Genomic DNA, 21607 nt, shown 5'->3' with positions numbered 1-21607 from the left:
TTTTAAAAAAAAAAAAAAAAAAAAAAAAAAAGAAATTTTAATGCTTTAATTCAAACAATATAGTTTCTAAAAATTAAATTTTCAATAATACAATATAATCAATCACAACTAATTTATTATTATATTATTATTGGTCGGTTTCAAACTTTTTATGATTATTCAAGAATTTTTAGGTTTGAGTTGGGTTTCATCTCCGAGGCCGAGAAATTAGGAGTATTCATATGACTTGAAAACTCGACCCACCCGAATAACCCAACTCAAATCATAAAAATTATCGAATAACCCAACTCAAACCATAAAGATTCTTGAATAACCCAACTCAAACCCTGTGTTGGATTAAATTTTTTTCGATTTAGGTTGAGTTGATTGATTTGTTGGTTGATATATATTTTTTATTGGGTTAACCCGAAAATAGAGTTACAACTCAACCTTATCCTGTCCTATGTTACTAATAGATTAGTAGGATGATTTAAAAAAAAAAAAAAAAAAATCTAACTCAACTCAAGATAAATATTTGGGGTTGTGAACTATATTCGGGTTACTCAATCGTCAACCTAACTAACCTGAACTTTCAGGTTAGTCCAAAAAACTTTTTCAACTCAACCCGAAAAATAGAAGATTGAACGATATTAGATTGAGTTGTGAATTCTATTCGGGTTGCTCCGTTATCAACCCAACCAACTCGAACCTTTAGATTAGTCCAAAAGATTTCTCCAACCCAACTCAATTCAACCCAACCTGTGTACACCCTCAAGAAAATCCTTCTACGTCTCGGCCTCGTGAACTTGCATAAATAAACAAAAAATAAAATAAAATAATAATAATAATAATAATAATGTTTTTAAATTGTGTAATTGTGCCCAATCTTATCCGGAGAGTGAAGAGGAGACCCCACTTCGAACCAAATTTCTCGCACAATCTGTGAATAATACACCAAACAATCGAAAAACCTTATCTCCATCTTCTTCTTCCCTATCTTCGAATCCATTTCACTCACTCCTTTTCTCTCAACGATTCCCCACAAACAAGATCACAACCCCCTGATGTTATTTCACTGTTCAAATTGATTCTGTTTAACGTAGCGTTAATGGCGACCATTATCTCCTGTAAGTTCTGTTCGTCTCTTGTTACCTCCAAATCTTCCATACCTACCAGCCATTGTCGCTCCTCGAAGCTCTGGAATGGCGCTTTCTCCAAACGATTCGGCTCCAGATGGTCCTCCTACAATTCAATAAAATGTGAGCTTCAGAATGCGAAGGTGAGATCTCGTTCTTCAATTGCAATGTTGTTCGATTTGATGGCATCGAGTTTTGTTCTTGCCAATGCTGTAGCCTGTTGAACTCTGAGTGAATATGGCGTGGAGATTTTACCGTAATTGATTGGATTTGTCTTTTGTATGATATTTTGTTGCAAATTTGAATTTCTCTGGGAAGAATTCTGCTTCAAGTCATATGAATTTTGTTTGAATTATGAATTTAGTTGCTTAACTTTGATGATTCGGTGCCTTATTAGCCCAGTTCTTCACCATAAGCATGCTGCATTATCATTTAGTGAAAATGATAAAAACTACTTAGGATCACAGTTTAAGTTCAAGAACGTAATCCTAACGTTTTAAAGTTTAGAAATCGCTCTGAGTTGATTTAATGGTAAAAAATGACCGATATAATGAGTTTCATTGACAACCAAATGTAATAGGATCAGGTAGTTGTCGTACAAGAATTGTCGAGGTGCATGCAAGCTAGACTAGACACTCACGTATATAAGTGATTAAACGGATACGAACGTTGAAGTTTAATGATTAAATTTGGAATTTGACTTGTGAATTAAGAAATAAACAACAAATGGTTGAATGAGTTCATATTTTGTTTACCAGAAAAGCAGGCCATTTTGCTTGAAGGAGATTGCAATTTCAACGGCTTTGGCATTTAGTTTAATCACAGGGGTTCCTGCATTAGGCTCTTCTGCAGACGCATATGCAGCTACTGGTCCTGTAATTCCCGACCTGTCCGTGTTGATATCCGGTCCGCCGATAAAGGATCCTGGAGCTTTGTTGAGATATGCTTTGCCTATTAATAATAAAGCTATTAGGGAAGTTCAAAAACCACTTGAAGACATTTCTGAAAGCCTCAAAATTTCTGGAGTCAAGGCACTTGATTCTGTGGAGAGGGTAAGTTATATGATTGTTGTGCCTGTTTTTCTGCCTTGAAATAAAAAATGTTTCCAAATGGTTCTTAGACATGTTCTTTGTTGCTCTATAGAATGTGAGGCAGGCGTCCCGAACGCTCAAGCAGGGGAAGGATTTGATTGTATCGGGGTTGGCAGAATCGAAGAAGGAACATGGAGTTGAAGTTCTTGGTAAACTGGAAGTTGGATTAGATGAGCTTCAAAAGATTGTGGAAGATAGAGATAGAGAAGCTGTTGCGCCAAAACAAAAGGAGCTTCTTAATTATGTTGGCAGGTGAGTAATAGCCATATTCTCCATGCTGATGGTTGCATTCTTATTATGTTGGTAAGAACTACTTCCCGATTCCCGACAATCTTCGTCCGGGTTCTTCATCTCAACTCAGAGTAGCTTTAAGAAAGCCTTTTGATCCATATGTATGTTCGTCCTATCGGTGTTCTGAAGTCGTACAATTAAGAACAACACACCAGTTTAATGTCGAAATTGGGTTAGAAAGGACTAAGAAAAGATAATCGTCGTTAAATTATAATCTCATATATACCCTTGTCATTGACTGCAGCTGAGATCTTCGTGGGGCATTCGGTTTCTGCAGTGTTGAAGAAGATATGGTCGATGGCTTCCCGTATGAAGTGCCTGAGGAATACAGAAATATGCCTCTATTGAAAGGGAGAGCAGCTGTGGATATGAAGGTTAAAGTGAAGGACAATCCGAACGTCGACAACTACGTTTTCCATATAGTTTTAGATGGCTATAACGCTCCCGTAAGCTCTGGGAATTTTGTCGACTTGGTCGAACGACACTTCTACGATGGCATGGAAATCCAAAGAGGTATATATATAGAAGACTAGATTTACTTAATGAATATGAATATTATGAGAGATTTCTATACTCTGTTGAACATGTTCTACTTGACATCTTCATATTATAATATGACTTAGCAAGGCCACGAAATCTTTATCATTTTTGCAGCGGATGGTTTCGTTGTTCAAACTGGTGATCCAGAAGGTCCTGCAGAGGGTTTCATCGATCCTAGTACCGAGAAAACCCGGACCATACCATTGGAAATCATGGTTGATGGGGAGAAAGCACCTTTCTATGGGGAAACTTTGGAAGTAAGACCTCTTTATTCTTTCAAGATGCATTCAGACTGACTTATTATGAGATTCCACGTCGGTTGGAGAGGAGAACGAAGCATTCCTCATAAGGGTGTGAAAACCTCTCTCTAACCGACATGTTTTAAATCCGTGAGGCTGACGGCGATACGTAACGGGCAAAAGCAGACAATATCTGCTAGTGGTGGATTTGGACTATTATAAATGATATCAGAGCCAGACATGAGTGGTGTGCCAGCGAGGACACTAGGCCCCGAGGGGTGGATTGTGAGATCCCATATCGGTTGGAGAGGAGAACGAAGCATTCCTCATAAGGGTGTGGAAACCTCTCCCTAACATACGCGTTTTAAAACTGTGAGGCTGACGGTGATACGTAACGAGCCAAAGCAGCCAATATCTGTTTGCGGTGGGTTTGGGCCGTTGCACCTATATATTTAGGCATACCGAAATTATTAGGGATTTATTAGGTATGCCATATTCATTTCATACAATTTTCAGTTAAGCCACCCGGGTCTGCACGAGGCACGAACAAAAACTTTGTCGTAGTGAAGTTTGATTCTCTGCTCGAGTTTTACTTATTAGTTTTATCATGTGTTTCAAACAGGAGCTTGGTCTATACAAGGCTCAAACAAAACTTCCCTTCAATGCATTTGGAACTATGGCTGTGGCTAGAGAGGTAATAATTCTGTCTGTCTCTCACTTTCTTGTATGAGCTGCCAGTTTCATGTTGTTCATTGCTTTCCATGCAGGAATTTGATAACAATTCAGGATCTAGTCAGGTGTTTTGGCTGCTAAAGGAAAGTGAACTTACTCCTAGTAATGCTAATATATTGGATGGTCGATACGCCGTGTTCGGTTACGTCACCGAAAATGAGGATTTTTTGGCGGATCTTAAGGTTGGTGACGTTATAGAGTCGATAAAAGTAGTGTCTGGCCTGGATAACTTGGTGAATCCAAGCTACAAGATTGCTGGTTGAGGAAGTTTGCCATGTGAATCAATTCATTAATTTGGCATTCAGCCTTATTGGTTATGAGTTCATAGATTCTTTGATAAACCCTTTTGAGGAAAACTTTGAATGTCTTAAGGCCCACAATCGTAGTTTTAAGAATCGTACGATAATTGATATGTACTTTTTCTCGAAGTTGAAAGTTCAAATCATTGAGAGAAAAAAAAATCTAATCTTGCCTATTTTGATGTACCACGTGCCTTCAAATTCTAATCTTTATCCACTTTTAATTAAAAGAAAATACAACGAAAACAAAAGTTTCGAGGTACACTCAAAAACCTTCATGTTTTTGTTACCTTTATCCAAGTTCGACTAAAACCCACTTCTAGCAAATATTGTCTTCTTTTAAGGTTTCTTTTTCGAACTTCCTCTTAAGGTCTTTAAAAAGCGTCTGTTAGGAAGAAGTTTCTACACTCTTGTAAAGAATGTTTTGTTCTCTTCAACCGATGTGGAATCTCACAATCTACCCCCTTCAGGGCCTGGCGTCCTTGTTGGCACTCGTTCACTTTTCCAATTGATGTGTGACCCCTCAATCCACCCCTTTACCAACGTTCTTGCTGCCACACTCCTCAACCGATGTGGAATCTCACAATCCACTCCCTTTCAGGGCCCAACGTCCTCGCTGGCACTCGTTCCCTTCTCCAATTGATGTGGAACCCCCCAATCCAACCCTTTTGACTAACGTTCTTGCTGGCACACTGCCTCGTGTCCCCACCCTTGCTCAACCTCCTCGTTGGCACATTACTTGGTGTCTGTCTCTGACAATTTGTAACCACCCAAGCCCATCACTAGCACATTTGTCCTCTTTGAACTTTTTTTTTCAGGGTTCCCCTCAAGGTTTTTAAAAGGCGGCATCGTTCGGAAGAAGTTTTCACACCCTTATAAAGAATGTTTTGTCTCCTCTCCAACCGATGTGGGATCTCACACATATTGACCTACCGAACCCCTAACCAAGTCTTTTAAGCGATGAAATTGTGAACTCTCCTTGAAAGAAAATCCACAGCATTGCCCAAATATTATTAACGAAGCTTTGTAATAATGTTCAATCCAAGTTAACAGAAGAACATTGAAGCCTTTATCTTTCTGGAAAAATTTACTCATTTTTTCTTCACAAGGAGAGGGAAGGGATCGCTTCAAAGAAAGAAAGCATATAGCTAGCTTATACCCTTCACTCTACTTGTTCCCTTCATTCTCAAGTTCCAGTTCCTTTTCAATTGGACAAATTACAATCCGAATCCTCGACGTTGCATTATTGCTGCTGCCATCGTTTTGTTCGAAGAAGTAAACACGTTCAAGGACCTCGGTACCTGCGGAAGCAAAAACAGCCTTGAGACTGATCGATGGGGATCATACCTCCACCCTTCGATGTGTCAATTGCTTCCAACATGGTTACAACCTCATCCATCTCTGGACGCTTGTCTGGGTTAGCGTCCCAACATCGCTTCATTACGTTTGCAAGCGAGCTCGGGCAACACCGAGGAATCTCTGGCCGAAGATTCTGCAATCAGAGAAGATGAGCTTTCATCTTCAGCTTGTGTTAAAGTTAGGTACATTGTCTATTCAGAATTAGATCTTATTGCTATTAGAATGAAATGGAGAAAGTTCAACCACAATTTCAAATAACTAAAGATATGATCTATCATTTCAACCGACCTGTCGGACAACCGCTGAAGTCACTTCCGAGAAGCTAAGGTCGGGATACGGCATATCGCAGCAGTATATTTCCCACAAACAGATGCCAAAGCTGTAGACATCACATTTCCTGTTATATGGATTGCCATTGAGAACCTGTCAAGTTTCAAGTCATCCCCAATGTCAGATTTGAAGGATAGCCAGAAGCAAAAGGCTAGCTGATGAACATTTATCCTAGCAAACAAACTGAACAGCAATCATAACGAAAGAAGGCTAAGCTTTTACCAATCATGCTAAAAGTTGAAAATGAATCCATGCTCCTATTTAATCTCTTAGCTTTCAGTTTTTTTTTCTTTTCGGAGCTCGTATAAGGTGTAACGAGTCTCATAGCCTATAGAGCAGCTCAACGAACTTGTGAGATCCCACATCGGTTGGAGAGGGTAACGAAGCATTCCTTATAAGGATGTGGAAACCTCTACCTAGTAGACCGTTTTAAAATCGTGAGGCTGACTGCAATACATAACGGGCCAAAGTGGACAATATCTGCTAGCGGTGAGCTTGGGCTGTTACAAAACTCCACACAAATCACACACCACTGGAACATTCCTATCTCAAGTTTTACAATGGGGTATGTTTTCCAACTACAAAGAAAGGTTTTTGCATTAACTGATTCAAATCTAATCGTATATTCATTGATTCAAAGGTTAATGATTTCGTCCTCGCGACTTAACGGAGTAGAGCCAGATGAAGTAAGCTAAGGATCGAGCCACTGCTTTCTAATTGAAGTTAGTTTTTCATTTGCACCATATATTTTACACTATGAATAAAGATATAAAAACCCCATCAGAAAGCCTTGCTTATAAACCCCACGAGATTCAAGATACCGAATAGGGTAGACTAGTGAGAAGCATAAAATTCAATATAGCAAGAGCAGAAGAGAGGTTTGAGTTCAATATTCAAGGCAATTCAAGCATGTACCTCTGGAGCCATATAACCAAGGGTTCCAGTCTCGCCAGTCATATCATTGGGATTTGAGGCCTCGACACGAGCAACGCCAAAGTCTGCAATTTTTACCGTTCTTGTTTTGTCCAGAAGCATATTTTCTGTCTTGACGTCTCTATGGACAATCTTCTGTGAGTGAAGATAGCTCAACCTACAAATGGTACTCGCCTTGAGTTTAAAAGCACAAGTCTAACGTACAAAAAATTGCAGATAGAATTCGGAACTCTGTGGGGAAACGCAAAAAAAGACTAGAGATTCAGTATTGGAATTTAACCCTCTTGCAAGGTCTAATGCTAGCTGGACGACTACTTTGAACGCCAGCTTTTTCCTCCGGTTCTTTATGAGGTAAGATTTGAGAGCACCTCCAGGACAATATTCAACAACGACACAACAAATATTGCTCGGCATGCCAATTTGGCCATTTTCTGTTTGTACTTGTAGATCTGAGGAGCCTATTGTTGCTCCTATAAACTGAAAAAGTTAATGAAACACCATAAGTCATCTTTTAAACCTATATACAAATAACACCTTCAATATGGTACGTTTAGATATGAAACACCAAAAGAGATTATGTTCGTATCGGCAACTAAGCCCATAGCTTGTCTCATTGCAGATTCAAGACACTTTGCTTAAAGATTTGAAGCCAATAACAAAGAACTTATAATAATTATTACTACGGCTACCTACAAAAATGCAAAGAATGGAATCAGATGTATTTTCTCAATAGTCATAGAATCTAAAGGCAATTACCTATAAGTAGAAGTGCTGATCCATGAAGAAATGGATAAGTGAACAAGGAAAGCATTCATAATTTCAAGCTTTCTTATGCCAAGTTGGTTTATTCGTTAAAATTATAAGTCAAGCTAGAAAGAACACCATCGAATCTTACCTTCGTAACGTTAGGATGGTCAAGCTTGTGCCAAACAACAACTTCTTGTGTAAAAGCTGCTCTAAGCGATGCGATTTCTGCCTCCGACCTATGACCCTCTTCACCCCAGTCAAGAAGTTTAACTGAGGAAATATAAACCAACCTTTTGTTTAAGCAGTGCCAAAACAAATGCCCCAAAAGTTCTTCAAAATAAGGGAAAAAGCCCCAACAAAACAAAGCTTAAAACTATTACTAATTTGGGCAACTTAAAGATTCAGATACCTATCAATAAGTAACAAAAAATCCCATTTGCAATCGAGTTAATTCCTTTTTGGTGTTCTTCGTTGTCTAATTTTATGTGCAACTGTGTTCTTTAAAAGGGTGCATGTCAACAATTAATGGGGACACACAAAAGTTCCAAAAAAAGAACAGTGTAGTAGTTAATGCAAGTAGCTGTCTGTTCAAGCCAATCTCGTGAATCAGTGTTTTGTTGAGGATAATATCTACAAAGAGACCATAACTCCAAAAAGAAAAAAAAAGAAACCCAAATGGAACTCTCTTAGTTCTATCAAATTCAAAACAGGACAGAAAAAACTTCATGTTTGCAAACAATTGATGCAGCAGAAAAGTGCTTATTCTCATTTTGGCATAATATCAAACAGGTTTAGGGCATATCCGTTCTCAGAAGGCATCGATTCCTCAGCTATTTAAGAACTAAGAGAAAAATCCCATTTCATTTATGAACAATCACCCAAAGAAATTCAAAATCAAAATCCTTATATGATCTTCCGCCAAATTCAGAATCCAAATCCTCATATGATCAATGCAATTACAAAAACCAAAGAAAACAGAATCAATATCGAGTGGCTTCAACCATGCATTTATGAACTAATTTTCTCAGAATCAATAACTCATTCTTAAACAAACAGAGTAAAGGGAGAAAAATCCCGTACCAGCAACATCTTGGCCATCATAAATTCCACGATGAACAGTTCCAAAAGTACCACGAGCTATGACGCTTTTGATGATGAGTTTAGAAGGATCAATCTCCCATTCCTGCCTGGTGATCGGCAGCTTTCCACCACCACCACCGCCGCCGCCTTCCTCGTCTACCTTGCTCTTGTTCTTCTCCATAGTCCATGCTTTGCTCAAATGTCTCTGCAACTGCTCGTCTAAGCTCTTCAGATCTATCTGATCTGCCCTCACATACCCACCTCCAGTTTCACTCTTTTCCTTCATATTTCCCTCAAATTGGACAAAATCAGTGACAGAAATTCGTCGGCACAGAGGCGATTGTACCTCCTTCGAGTACTGGAAATGATGATGGGTTCGTTGGTGACTGTATTTCTGGGTTGGGTAGAGAGAGAAAGGGGGAAAAAGCGAGAGAAATTAATAATAGTGAGCACAAGAAAAGCACAAGTAGAGAGAGAAGAGTGAGTGTATTTTTCCTCTCTCCATGGATTTTGCCTGAAGAAGACGAGTGTTTTTTCAGTCCCACATCGGTTGTTTTCTCCACTAACAAACGCTATCTCTTTTATACACGTCCGTTTCTTCGCCTCCTCTTGCCCCTCTTCTTTTTGGACTATTATTGGTTCTTTTGGTCAAGTCACAAACACAATATTATAATATATATATATATATATATATATTTTTTTTTTTTTTTAATTTTAAAATTTATGTCTAATTAATAATTAGTAAAAAAATATATATAAAAATCGAGAGTCAAATAGGTAAAAAAGAAATGAAAACAAAGTTAAACAGTCAAAACGGGGCGTTCTCTGAGCCACCAAGCAAACTTAAGTTTAAGGTCGTTCACTAGAGATGTCCATGAAGCGAGAGTAGAGAAATTTTCCTCATCTCCGTCATTGCTTCCTATTTTATTTCTCATTATCGCAAATTTTTCAATTTATTTATTTTCTCAGTTTATTTTATTTATACATTTTTTTAAAAAAAATGTTCATGAATAATTTCCATTTTTAGTACCATTTCTATTTAAAAACAATAATATCATATTCTAACTTAATTTCTAAATATTCAAATTTCAATATGACAATTTAGCTTCAATATTTAAAAAATATATATTTATAAACTAAGTAAATATATATTAGTCAAGGTGGATGAGGATTGGGTCGAAAACGAGCACGAAAAATGTTTAGTGTTTAGGGTTTGAAGATGATTTATGAGGTGTTGATGGTCGATACATTCATAACAACGACTAGAGTATGAATCTTTTTAATAAAAGCGAGCTACTTTTAAAATTTAATAGATATTTTTTTAAAACATAATAACAACAATTTGAGTATTTTTCCGATGTATTAATGAAACTTTTTAAAAACAATGATATTTTTTAAATAAAATATCAACCATTTTTATTAAAAAAAATAATTAATTAAAAATAAGGATATTTTTTTAGATTTAAAAAAAAAAGTTTAAGTGTAATATTGATATTTTTAACCGTTTAAGAGTAAATTTGGAGTTTGTTAAAAAAAAATTTGCCTCTATTTTTTATAGCTCGGTCTTCCAGAGGTGCACGGAATGTGGGAAAACAGTTGAAACGGACGCTGTGGGATTGAATGATGCTGAATTATTATTTTAATTTTGTGTGGATTTACGAGGCTGGGAGGAAAATAACTAATTCAGGATTTGTTTGGGTTTATTTTAATTTTGGGGAAAATATATATATATATATATAAATCCTAACTAATTTTAAATTATTATGCAAAATTGTAAATTATAAATATTTTTAAAAAGGAAATTTTAGGTTAGATTATTATTATTATTATTTTTTCAAAATTTGACTGTGGCGTGACATTGTTCAGTCAACAAACTTTAGAGATGCATATCCGAAAGTTTGAAAGACTTTACGCTAATTGATGAATATTGACACTTAGTAGTGTCGAGTCTCAATTGTCGTAGCGTCTCATGACATTAAATAGGTAAATATCATGAATATAGAAGTTATGCTGACGTTTACCTCGTAACATGTTCCATAAACAATCATGAATAACATATTTGACTCAAATTTTTTTTTGTTCTAAATAGATTCAGTTCAATAGTTGCATGACTCATCTAAGTCACGCGTGCAGCTTGATCATGACTTGATTAGTAGCTCAACTTCGGTCAACGATCAAATCCTCGATTAACAATCATGATTGGTTTGTGTGATCGGTTGTCTATATTGTGATTGGTCGTGATATTATGCATACCTGTGAGCAACATTTACAATTATTATGTGACCCTTTTTATATGTATGTGAATGTAAAACATAAGATAGATTTGTATGTATATACAACGGAGACGACCAATTTCTAATGATTTGTTTGTTGTGACCATATCTACATCTAATCCAATAGAAGATTCTTAATAAGGATTTCAATGTTCAAACTTTCCAAACATATTATCAGATGACGATAATTCTTGAACCGTAATAAACTAAATAACAAACAAATAGCCTTCTTAAAGCGATCCATGATAACTAACTCAATCCTATTGGTGCACGAGACTAGAAATCAAAGATGCAGCATATTTAAATAAAGATCTTTCTCAAACACGAAGCTGTAAATCCAAAATTTTCGAACAATGAACGGTGAATATATTTAGGTTCACTTCTCATAAATGAGTTAAGTCTATTTGTTCTCGTGTCGCCTATGGCCAAGCGACGTATGCTTAAGTCTCTGGCCCCAGTTCAAGAAGAAAGTTTTAGAAAAAGAGATTTCGAAAGAGAGTTCTGAAAGCAAGATTTGAGAAATTGAAATTAGTGTTCTATGGGCATGTAAGCAAAAGGCAACAACAACAGCTTACTGCATATAACTATCGGGTAGGTATGCAACATAGGTAAGATTTTATCGAATCTCCCATTATCATCTAAGAATCTAGAACTGAAATGTGCTCCAATGTTTGTGGTAAAATAAAGCCCCACTTAGTCTCCAAAAAGGAGTCAAAAGGAGAAATGTTCTAACATATTATCAAATGAAAGATAGTACAAAGAATGTTATTGATGTGAAGGAAGTGACCTCTAAAAAATACAAAAGGCATTGAAATTTAAATAATGAATGAGAAGATGCTATTCCAGTGGGGAGCAATACGATTCTCGTCATATATATTTATTCTTAGAATCTGCACATTTCAATATTATAGCCTCTATTTGCCACTATTTCTGTCACCGTACAAGAGTTCTAAGTATCTTTCTATCGCTTTATTCTAGAATATTTTTTGCTAATCAAGAGCTCCTAAGCATCAACTAATATTTCTATCATCTAATGTTGGAGCTTTAACAATATTTGATTTCAATAAACATCTACTGACCTTCAACTTTAATTTAATAAATCTCTACTTAAACCTTCAATGACATGCTAATTGGACTAATAATCAATTTTTCAATGCAATACCAAAGATAAAATTCTTACTTGGTTTGATCTAATTGGTCTACTCTCGAGTATTGTATGTTGTATCTGCAATTTATAAGGCATGTCAACATTTAAGAATTGATATTAATGTCAAACTAATAAGAATCATGATTGAAACATTTTAGAATAAAGAGATTAAATAAACAATCTCGAGATGGGTATACTTAAAATTCTTACTTGGTTTGATCTAATTGGTCTACCCTCGAGTATTGTATGTTGTATCTGGATTTTACAAGGCATGTCAACATTTAAGCATTGATATTAATGTCAAAAACTAATAAGAATCATGATTGAAACATTTTAGAATAAATAGATTAAATAAACAATCTCGGGTAATCTTGGGTATACTTAAAATTCTTACTTGGTTTGATCTAATTGGTCTACCCTAGAGTATTGTATGTCGTATCTGCAATTTATAAGGCATGTCAACATTTAAGCATTGATATTAATGTCAAAAACTAATAAGAATCATGCCTGAAACATTTTAGAATAAAGAGATTAAATAAACAATCTCAAGTAATCTCGGGTATATGAACTAAATTTGTAATTCAACTTCCTTTTAACCTTGTGCCTAATAAATCTCTATCATCCTAGAATAATTTTACTATCTTCCTAGTGTTAAACAGTGTATAGTAAATTTTAATTTCAAACAAATAAAAGTATAGTCAACAAAGGGGAGTAAACAAGAACAAAAAAAAAAAAGTTACCATTTACAGCAATGCACCAAAATTACAGCGTAAACATGGGAATGAGCAAATTAAGTAATTTGTTTCATGCAGCGAAAGAAGGAAAAGACCCGTGACGCCTAACCTTTTTGACTTAAAAAGAGGGCACTGAAAGAGAAGAAAATTAAAGGGGAGGGGAGAGTCACAGGGCTTAAGAGTTATGTACCTGTTTTCTGTGGGTTGGACTTTGATGGGCGGTTGAGATTTTAGGCGCCTCGTGAATTTCCCATGCATCAAGATTCACTCTTTTCCATAAACCTGCAAGTTCTTCAAAATTCTAATAGCTTAGCCTTTACGACATTACAAATGGTGGGCACAATCAGATTATATTTACAGCTTTCTTCGTAAGGATTTTTACCTACGGAAAAAGTAGGCTGGATTTGGGAGACTATAGAAGGTCTGTCAGATCCTACATCGATTGGAGAGAGGAACGAGTGCTAGCGAGGACGCTGGGCTCCGAAGGGGGGTGGATTGTGAGATCCCACATCGATTGAAGACGAGATCGACTGCTAGCGAGGACGCAGGGTTCCCGAAGGTGGGTGAATTGTGAGATCCCACGTTGGTTGGAGAGGGGAACGAAACATTCCTTATAAGGGTGTGGTATGAAAACCTCTCCCTAGCAGATGCGTTTTAAAACCTTTTAAAACCTTGAGGAGATGCCTAGAAGGAAAAGCCCAAAAAAGACAATATCTACTAGTGGTGGGCTTGGACTCTTACAAGGTCACTCTAACACACCTATCTCACCAAAGTCATCACCACACAGAAATATATAATCTACATTAACTATCAAACACGTTTATCTAAAATACGTCTTCTATTACACTTTCCCAAACATATTAAAACACGTGCATTTTCTAGATAAATCTTCAAATCTAGAATATTTTACCAATCCAACCCGCCAGTCTTTTTTTTACATATCTACAAGTACCTTGACTCTTGTACACATCTCGACTGTTCTTACCAAACAATTGTCTTACTCTACTAGATCTATATGGTTGACATGGTAACTTCTAAGATATTCAATCCTAGGTAGGAGAGGTAGGTGTCCGCCATAACTTAAAACTCATTTTCCCTCTCCCCACTATCTTCACTAAGAGAACCAAAAATGCAAAACAATAATAAAGGTGTCACAAAGCAGTACTAAAATTGTAGAAGGATAATATTGTTATATATTGACATGACTTTATAGAGCGTACTTGGCATTACAGACAGGAGAAGAGCAAGAAAGATGTAAAATACTAAATTCAAAAAGACAGAAGTACAAATAAAACCTTGTCAAAGATAGTTTCACAAACTAAAGCTGCTGGGCGACATTGGGCATTGCGCAGGTACAAAATCTTCAGCAATTGTCCCAAAAGGTTGACAATAGGACTTGCTGACCAAAAACTATTTCGTGGCAAGATCCTCCAGCTCAACCAGTTTGAAATCGGTATGGTATGCCGTGTACAATTCCTCGTGAATCCAGCTTCCAGGAGGAAATGTCAAAATCACGAACCTACATAATCATGTCTGTGTGAAGATATAGAAGTATCAGTTTTTTTGTGAAATAGTATTAAGTAATCTCAACAACAGGAAAATCAAATGCGACGTTTCTTCTTCTCCGGTGTTGCGTGTACTTGTGTTTTAATCCCATAAGTTTTCAACTGAAAGTTTTCAAATGCTTCTGAAATGGCTTCTACCTGTAAATTATATGGAAAAGTATTGAAGTTTGGAAACAGAAACAAAAACACGATCACAATAGACTTGCATCAAAGTACACAGACCAGTTCGGGTTTCTTCGAATACACCCTTACTATCATATCTTGATATGATGTTGGCAGTAAGTGGCTTATGCGATCATCAGAAATCTTGAATTTATCGTTGCTTTCATAGTCCTGAGTGAAACTGAGTCTTATAAAAAGCAAATAGATGGATGACAAAACAAAACATCCTGCCAAATAGATTCTTGTTCCAACCGAGGAATCAAACGTCAACCAATGCAAGAATAACAACACGAGTCCAGTAACATGTAAGTTGACATGACAAGAAATATCTATACCAGTGAACAATCCCCAATTGGTTCATCATTGACTATATAGATATCATGTTATGTCACCTATAATATTAATTTTAGAATATTGAATGACGACAAAGATTCACATAACAAAATCTCGTAAGCTCGGTTTCGAAAGGATAATGGGTGAAGTAACGTACCTTAAAGAAATGGATCCTGGGATTAATCATGCAAAAGAAAGATCAAGTTAGCAACAAATAATTTATCACAACTACTGCATCAGGACGACCCCACCCCCCCAAAAAAAAAATTATTAGACTTTCTCAACAACCTTTCAAGAGGATTATTTCTGCCCCGTGTCAAGTCGATCCTAACGTTGCTGACAGCAACATCATCCTCTTGTAGCATCACTCCACCATTTTTCTAAACAATGATATCACAAACAATGCTAAAATTCAGACTCTACTTCGTTACCCCAAAGCAAACTACATGATAAAAAAAAAGTCTTAAGAAGAAAACCTGAGAACAAACAATATCTTTAGCAGTTACATCCTTGAAATTTTCCAGTTTGTCTTTTGGAACGGCATATTCATTACAAAACTGGAAAAGGAGAAAGGTCCAACAGTTTAAGCTTCACTTTGTATACATCCACATAAATCTACAGTACTTTGCCTTTATGCAACATTGAAGTCCAAAGGAATAGTGAAAAAAAGGTCAGAACCTGGTAGAGGTTTCTTCTCCGGATTTGCAAGATAAGATCCCTAGATTCCTTTAGTTCTTGGTCTGAAGCTGTCTCAATTGTTTTGACTACAGAATCATCTAGCTGCATTTTAAGAGAATAAGAGAAACACAGTGAACAACAAGCACAGAAAAACTATCACGAGCATGAGAACTTTGATAAATAGTATTCAAAACCTTCCAGTACTGGGATGGATCGTGGATGTGAGATGAAATTTCCAGATAATCATTTGCCTTCAACAGAGCATCAACTAACATAAGCTCAATGGCCTGCATGTGCAGAAGAAAATTTTATAAGAAAACTTTATACTTCTTTTTATCAAAAATAAATAAAATTATATAGGGGTAGAATTTGTAGAGGATAAACATTGGCAAGGTAAGGAGGAATTAGCATAAAGACAAATTATTAATTTGATTGAAGTATTATTCTCTCCGTTCTTACCTTAACTTTTGGGTGCATATAAACTGTTCGATACAAATCAGCCCGAGTAGAAAACAACTTGTGAATGGTGAGATCTGGAATATCACAACTCATAAGCTACAACTTTAAAGGCCGACTATAATCAAATAAACAGATCCGGCTCATAATACTAACAGTCCTTCGCCTTATAGCAAATTTCATCATCTATAACTCGCATAGTCTCCATTAACCTGCATGGCAAGCACAGACAACACTTGAACAATACACCCTTGAATCAAATTCCACAACCCCACAACAAAAATAAAAGTCAAAGTACAACCATACCTCTGAAACGGAAAGTTGCACCCTAGACCGCAAGCTCGACAATCACGAACAATATAATCAAACCTAAAGTAATTTTAATGTTTCAACTGGAAGACTCGTAATCAAATATTAAATTTGAAAATCAACAACCAATTACTTGTCCACATCAATTCCATTTCGTCCATTTGCAACAATGTCGTACAAGAATCCCTTCTCCCTTGAACCCTATTTATCACGCATAAAATGTACTTACAGTTCATAAAACTCATTAACTCAATTTATCAAAACTTCTTCCAGCAAGGAATTCCCAAAAATAAAAAATAAAAATAAAAACTACTACCTTTGGCCGAGTAAATTCAGAACTAGATAGTATCATATCCTGACAATGTCAACAAGTACCAACATCAAACCTTAAATCATTAGAGTATTTAACATAATAGGCAATTAAGAAGCACAAACATGTGACACAGATGCAACACGACACAACAATTACCAAAAAAAATGTAGGACAAAACATGGACACGGCAACAGTCAATTTCCAATAAAGAAGGACATGGCACATTGAGGACATGTTAATTTTTTAAAAAAAAATATGTGTGCACCCTGCAATGTTAATAAAATTTAATACTTTTAATTTTTTATTTCTTTATAAACGTGTGTGTATATTTTTTAAATATATGTGTCAACAATGCGTTGGAGTATGTTGGTGTTACACTTGGTCATTTTACAAGTGTCGGTGCTTTATAGTTAGGCAACATAACAGTAGGCCAATATTTTATTCTCTCTTTTTTATTTATGCATCTTAGTAGCCAATGCAAGAATTATATGCACAGAAAGAAGTACAGAATAATTGGTAAAATATAAGTGTACCTTAACTCTTTTTATCATTCCAGAATCAATATCAATGTGGTGCTCATCAACAATATGGTCAACCATCTTAACCGACATAAGTTCATGAGACCTATAATTAAAAATCAATCAATCAATCAAGTACATGGAAAAATATATAACCTGCACAAAACTATGCAGATAAAACACTATTCAAGGTATGTGATTCTTCGGGAAAAAAAAGAAAAGAAAAGAGGACAGTAACAATAAAAAAAAAACAGATTTATAACCGAAGGCAACCCTTAATGAAGATGTCAGTTACCATTCATAGCCACTCAGAACCCGAGGGAGGAACTCGCGCTCAAACAGGTGACTAAAAGGCCCATGGCCTACATCATGCAGAAGGCCTACAAATTAACAAAGAATTAATAAATAAACCAACAGACAAAACATAAGAATTTAGATCAATTGGAAGCAAAAATCAACAAATAAGTGAAAATAAGCCAACAGATATATTAGAAAAAGCATGTCAGACAGAAATGAATACCAGCAAGTTTCACAGTTTGGATATCATTGTGATCAATATCAAGCTCTGCTCCCTACAAGATAAAGGCATGAGGCATCTATAAGAAATTGTCTCTAAAATTACTCCATAAATTAGCTATTGCATATATGACATAATATCAAAAAGGAGCTTCTTATACTTGGTAATATCTAAGCTTTTCAACAGCTTCCCTGGCAAGCCAATACACTCCTAACGAATGTTCAAACCTAGAATGTACAGCTCCCGGATATACCATATGCGTCAAACCTGAACATGTAACAAGCTTGATTCCAAGGACATGAAAATAGGAACTTACATTGAATACAACTACTAATTTATGCTTAAAATACTTGAGGCAGACCTTAACGTGTGACTGTCATGAAAATTTTCAGTCTAAAACAAGCACTTCACGGTAAGAATTTCTTACCACATCGCTGAGATATAAAGGTTCTTGGTACTTCACTCGTAGTGATCAATAAGAATAAATTTTACTTATACAATTATCATAAATATGCCAATATATAAAATTCAAACCGAACAACAAGTGAAACACGAACTCTTATCAGTGACAGTTGTTTATCAACTTAAAACTTTAGAATATTGAGGAGCATCCCAAGCAATATTTGACCAAACGCCAAATGCATTCATATTTCTGATCTAAAACAGCTAGGCGCACTTCATGAGCCGACAGTAGCATATGCAAACCTCCTAAATACACATTCACGCATGTGAAGTAGCGAACTTAAATTCCTGGATAAACAAATACGGCTACAACATTCACGACAATGAATAAACAAGGAGGAGAACTCACCAAGCTGTTTCAATTCACGAAGCCTGCAATACAGGAATGATTCAACTCATCAGACTACAGCGTATGGAGAGTATCTTCAGAACTACCAAACAAGCCACGTCTTAACCATTTTTTCGCCCTCAACCTCATATTTCTTTTGAATACACACATTCAATTAAATAATAAACAACAAATCAACATATACACAAGCCAGTTCACATTCTCCTCCATTTTCCATAAGTGAAGTGATAACTCCACTCCACCGCCCCACAACTACAACAAGATAACAAAAACTCACCTCTGAAACTGCTCGGTATCAATAAACTTCAAAGAAAGCTGAAACGAAAGAAGAAACACCGCAAATCAAATTCCAACTCCGAGAAACTCAACACACCGGACCGCAACATTTACACAACAAAACCAAAAGCATCATAAATTTCTTTTCCAGATTACGCTCAAAACACAAAAATACGTTACCGGATCGAGGTAAATGTTGCCGTGAACGTTGTCATGGACGTGCTTGGAGCAGCGGAGATCCTGGAAGGATGAATTGAAGTTGTGAACCGGAGCGAGCGACAGTTCGTCGATGACAGAAGCCCCCATACCGCCACCAAAAAGTAATCCTCAAACTCCGAGCGACGAACAGACGAAGAATCAAAACAGGATATGTATATATATATATATATATAAACACGAAGGAAATGGAAGATGAAGTGAATGCTGTGGTTCGTTACGAACGGGAAGAAGACGAAGAGAGAGAGAGAGACGTTCGATTTTCTGCAGAGAACAATGGAGTCCAGAGGGAGAGGAATGGAGAAAAAGTGCCGCCAAAAAACGTGATAAATGTTAATAAAAAAGAAAATAAATGGAACAAAAGGCAAAGGCGAACCAACCAACTAAATGGAGTCCAGGTGTTATTTATTTATTTATTTTGACTTATCAGTTAGAGGAACACGACTCTCCTTGATTGATTGAGGCTCGACTACTTTTCTTTTGAAGTCCTGACATTTGAGGATTTATCAATCTATTGGCATCACTAAGTTTAGGGCATGTCTCTGATACCATGTTAGACGAACACGACTCTCCACACAATGGTATGATATTGTCCACTTTAAGCATAAGCTCTCGTGGCTTTGCTTTGGGCTTCTCCAAAAGTCCTCGTACTAATGGAGAGAGTATTCTTTGATTATAAACTCATGATCATTCCCTAAATTAGTCGGGACTTTCCAACACTTGGTTTACAGGAATATCTATGAATTTAGGTGCCTATTTAAATTGAAATGAGTTGGAATGCTATTAAAGCTCAAGACCGCTATCAGATATTATCCGTTATAGTTGTTACATTAGGTTCTGGTACTCTTATAATGAATGCTTCGTTTTCCTCGTCAATCAATATGGGATCTCTCAATCCACTCCTTAGGGGCCCAAGGTCCTCACTGACAGCTTGTGACGGGTTCTTCACTTTGATCAATGTGGGATATCTCAATTCTCCCTCTTGGAGCCTCAGTGTCCTTGCTGGCGGCTCATGACTATCTCTCCTCTTCGATCGACGTGGAATCTCTTAATCCACCCCCCTTGGGGCCTAGAGTCTCGCTAGCAACTTGTGACTGTCTCTCCACTCCAATCAACGTGGGATCTCTCAATTCACCCCTCTTGAGCTCCAAAGTCCTTGTTGGTGACCCGTGACTGGGTCTCTTCTCCAATCAATGTGGGGTGTCTCAATCCACCCCCTTGGAAGCCAAGCTTCCTCACTCGCACACCGCTCCTAACTGACTATGAAGATATTGTCCTTTTTAGTCCGTTACGTATCATCATCAGTCTCGTGATTTTAAACCTAGGAAGAGATTTCCACACCCTTATAAAAAATATTTTGTTCCTCTCTCCAACTGAATCTCTCAATAGTAATGATAATGTTCGCACTTTTTTTTATTGAGAAACGGGGTTTTAAATATTTTAATTAATTAAATAGTATTACTAAATAATAGATTAATATAACTTTTAATCAAAATAATGATAAATTTAAATTTATTTTATTACTATTTGATTTAATAATTAAAAAACAATTAATGAAAAAGGTCGTTGAAATGAAGAAGATTGCTCGTTTTATAAGGTAGAGATTCTCAAATTTATTACATTGCTCCGTTTTAGCAAAGAGCATCAAAGGAAATAAAAAAAGATATATATTCTCATTTCTTGATTCTCGATTCGGTCCAGTCAATTTAAGCATAACTTAGTCAATAAGATAACAATAATAATTTGAATTAATTGTTAATTAAAAAAATTGAAGTAAACCTAATTTAGACGGAGATTTTTTTTTTTTAATTTTACTATAAACTTTTAATTTCATGAAAATATTGTAAACGTAGATAATTGTTGCAATTTTTATTACTAATGATCTTAATATTTCTCGTATCTTATAAGAGTGAATATCATAAGACCAACTATGCCTACAAACCAACACGGCTTCTTGTAATATATTCTTATTCTCATATAGTCTAGAGTTTTTACTCAGGCTCGGGCTGTTACTATTAGCACCAACATAGAGAAGCCTTGTCCTATAGGGAGATTGTGAAAAGCTTAGGTGGAAGAGAGTTTTCTTAGCTCTTGATATGTCGAATTTCGACTTACGTGCTTTCTATAAAATTTTTTAAGAGGTCGCCCGACGTAGAATTGCTTAAAGCTCAGGCTTAATTTGGAGTTTTTATGATTAAGCCACTAAAAATGAAAGTGTACCGTAACCGCCCATGCCCACTACTAATGAATAGTGTCTTCTTTGGGCTTCTCTTTCACGCTTCCCCTCAAAGTTTTTAAAATGTATTTACTAGGTTTTGTTCCCTCTCTCCAACCGACGTGAGATATCACAATCCACCGCCCTTCGGAGCTCAACGTCCTCACAACAACTAGTTCCTCTCTCCAATCGATAAAGGATATCACAATGCACCCCTCTTCGCAGTTCAACGTCTTCGCTGACACATTGCTCGGTGTCAGCTCCTGATACCATTTGTAACAGCCCCAGCTCACCGCTAACAGATATTGTTCTCTTTGGACTTTTCCTT

The 21607-nt window shown here is 36.3% G+C and overlaps 3 protein-coding genes and 2 long non-coding RNA genes across 5 annotated transcripts in view; 1 reads left to right on the top strand and 4 right to left on the bottom strand.

Moving 5' to 3' along the window:
- Nucleotides 1–19706, bottom strand: part of LOC111435042 — a 21872-nt gene extending 2166 nt beyond the window's left edge. Inside the window, exons 1-2 of the long non-coding RNA XR_002709021.1 lie at nucleotides 19640–19706; nucleotides 3399–3404 (exon numbers count right to left, since the gene is read on the bottom strand). This is a non-coding gene — a long non-coding RNA (uncharacterized LOC111435042). The remainder of the gene's footprint in view (nucleotides 1–3398; nucleotides 3405–19639) is intronic.
- Nucleotides 919–4493, top strand: LOC111435036 (peptidyl-prolyl cis-trans isomerase CYP38, chloroplastic). The gene is made up of 7 exons (XM_023072342.1): nucleotides 919–1258; nucleotides 1874–2167; nucleotides 2259–2458; nucleotides 2775–3010; nucleotides 3152–3294; nucleotides 3899–3970; nucleotides 4044–4493. Exons 1-7 carry the CDS (start codon nucleotides 1088–1090, stop codon nucleotides 4269–4271), a joined length of 1344 nt encoding a protein of 447 aa, XP_022928110.1. The 5' UTR covers nucleotides 919–1087; the 3' UTR covers nucleotides 4272–4493.
- LOC111435037 (serine/threonine-protein kinase HT1) lies at nucleotides 5267–9315 on the bottom strand. Its single transcript, XM_023072343.1, has 6 exons — nucleotides 8757–9315; nucleotides 7825–7946; nucleotides 7210–7406; nucleotides 6912–7086; nucleotides 5955–6089; nucleotides 5267–5799 (listed from the first exon to the last, which is right to left on the bottom strand). Exons 1-6 carry the CDS (start codon nucleotides 9040–9042, stop codon nucleotides 5593–5595), a joined length of 1122 nt encoding a protein of 373 aa, XP_022928111.1. The 5' UTR covers nucleotides 9043–9315; the 3' UTR covers nucleotides 5267–5592.
- Nucleotides 11830–13413, bottom strand: LOC111435041. Its single transcript, XR_002709020.1, has 5 exons — nucleotides 13293–13413; nucleotides 13101–13192; nucleotides 12571–12615; nucleotides 12387–12431; nucleotides 11830–12254 (listed from the first exon to the last, which is right to left on the bottom strand). It is a non-coding gene; the product is annotated as an uncharacterized LOC111435041 (long non-coding RNA).
- LOC111435035 (deoxynucleoside triphosphate triphosphohydrolase SAMHD1 homolog) lies at nucleotides 14081–19154 on the bottom strand. The gene is made up of 19 exons (XM_023072341.1): nucleotides 19029–19154; nucleotides 18850–18887; nucleotides 18573–18595; nucleotides 17922–18028; nucleotides 17765–17816; nucleotides 17540–17624; nucleotides 17260–17350; nucleotides 16730–16768; nucleotides 16547–16614; nucleotides 16411–16473; nucleotides 16261–16316; nucleotides 16108–16181; nucleotides 15843–15935; nucleotides 15649–15750; nucleotides 15447–15527; nucleotides 15259–15350; nucleotides 15128–15143; nucleotides 14698–14808; nucleotides 14081–14613 (listed from the first exon to the last, which is right to left on the bottom strand). The coding sequence occupies exons 1-19, from the start codon at nucleotides 19152–19154 to the stop codon at nucleotides 14512–14514; spliced, it is 1419 nt and encodes a 472-aa protein (XP_022928109.1). The 3' UTR covers nucleotides 14081–14511.
- Nucleotides 19707–21607: the final 1901 nt, after the last annotated feature.

This window comes from Cucurbita moschata, unplaced genomic scaffold, assembly GCF_002738365.1.
Source record: "Cucurbita moschata cultivar Rifu unplaced genomic scaffold, Cmos_1.0 Cmo_Scf00048, whole genome shotgun sequence".
NCBI classification, from domain to species: domain Eukaryota; kingdom Viridiplantae; phylum Streptophyta; class Magnoliopsida; order Cucurbitales; family Cucurbitaceae; genus Cucurbita; species Cucurbita moschata.
Note: the sequence above shows the minus strand (reverse complement) of the source record. Positions and strands in the feature narration are given on the sequence as shown.

Bases quoted from the DNA above. Each gene is read 5' to 3' on its own strand.
- LOC111435036 (XM_023072342.1), top strand. From the start codon at position 1,088: ATGGCGACCATTATCTCCTGTAAGTTCTGTTCGTCTCTTGTTACCTCC. The intron at 2,459-2,774 runs GTGAGTAATAGC...CGGTTTCTGCAG, and splicing joins CTTCTTAATTATGTTGGCAG to TGTTGAAGAAGATATGGTCG. The intron at 3,011-3,151 runs GTATATATATAG...TCATTTTTGCAG, and splicing joins TGGCATGGAAATCCAAAGAG to CGGATGGTTTCGTTGTTCAA.
- LOC111435037 (XM_023072343.1), bottom strand. From the start codon at position 9,042: ATGAAGGAAAAGAGTGAAACTGGAGGTGGGTATGTGAGGGCAGATCAG. The intron at 7,407-7,824 runs GTAAGATTCGAT...TAACTTTTTCAG, and splicing joins ACCATCCTAACGTTACGAAG to TTTATAGGAGCAACAATAGG. The intron at 6,090-6,911 runs GTACATGCTTGA...GAAACTTGACAG, and splicing joins TTGGTTATATGGCTCCAGAG to GTTCTCAATGGCAATCCATA.
- LOC111435035 (XM_023072341.1), bottom strand. From the start codon at position 19,154: ATGGGGGCTTCTGTCATCGACGAACTGTCGCTCGCTCCGGTTCACAAC. The intron at 16,615-16,729 runs GTAGTAGTTTTT...CGTGATAAATAG, and splicing joins CTGAATTTACTCGGCCAAAG to GGTTCAAGGGAGAAGGGATT. The intron at 16,317-16,410 runs GTATGGTTGTAC...CTTGCCATGCAG, and splicing joins TGCAACTTTCCGTTTCAGAG to GTTAATGGAGACTATGCGAG.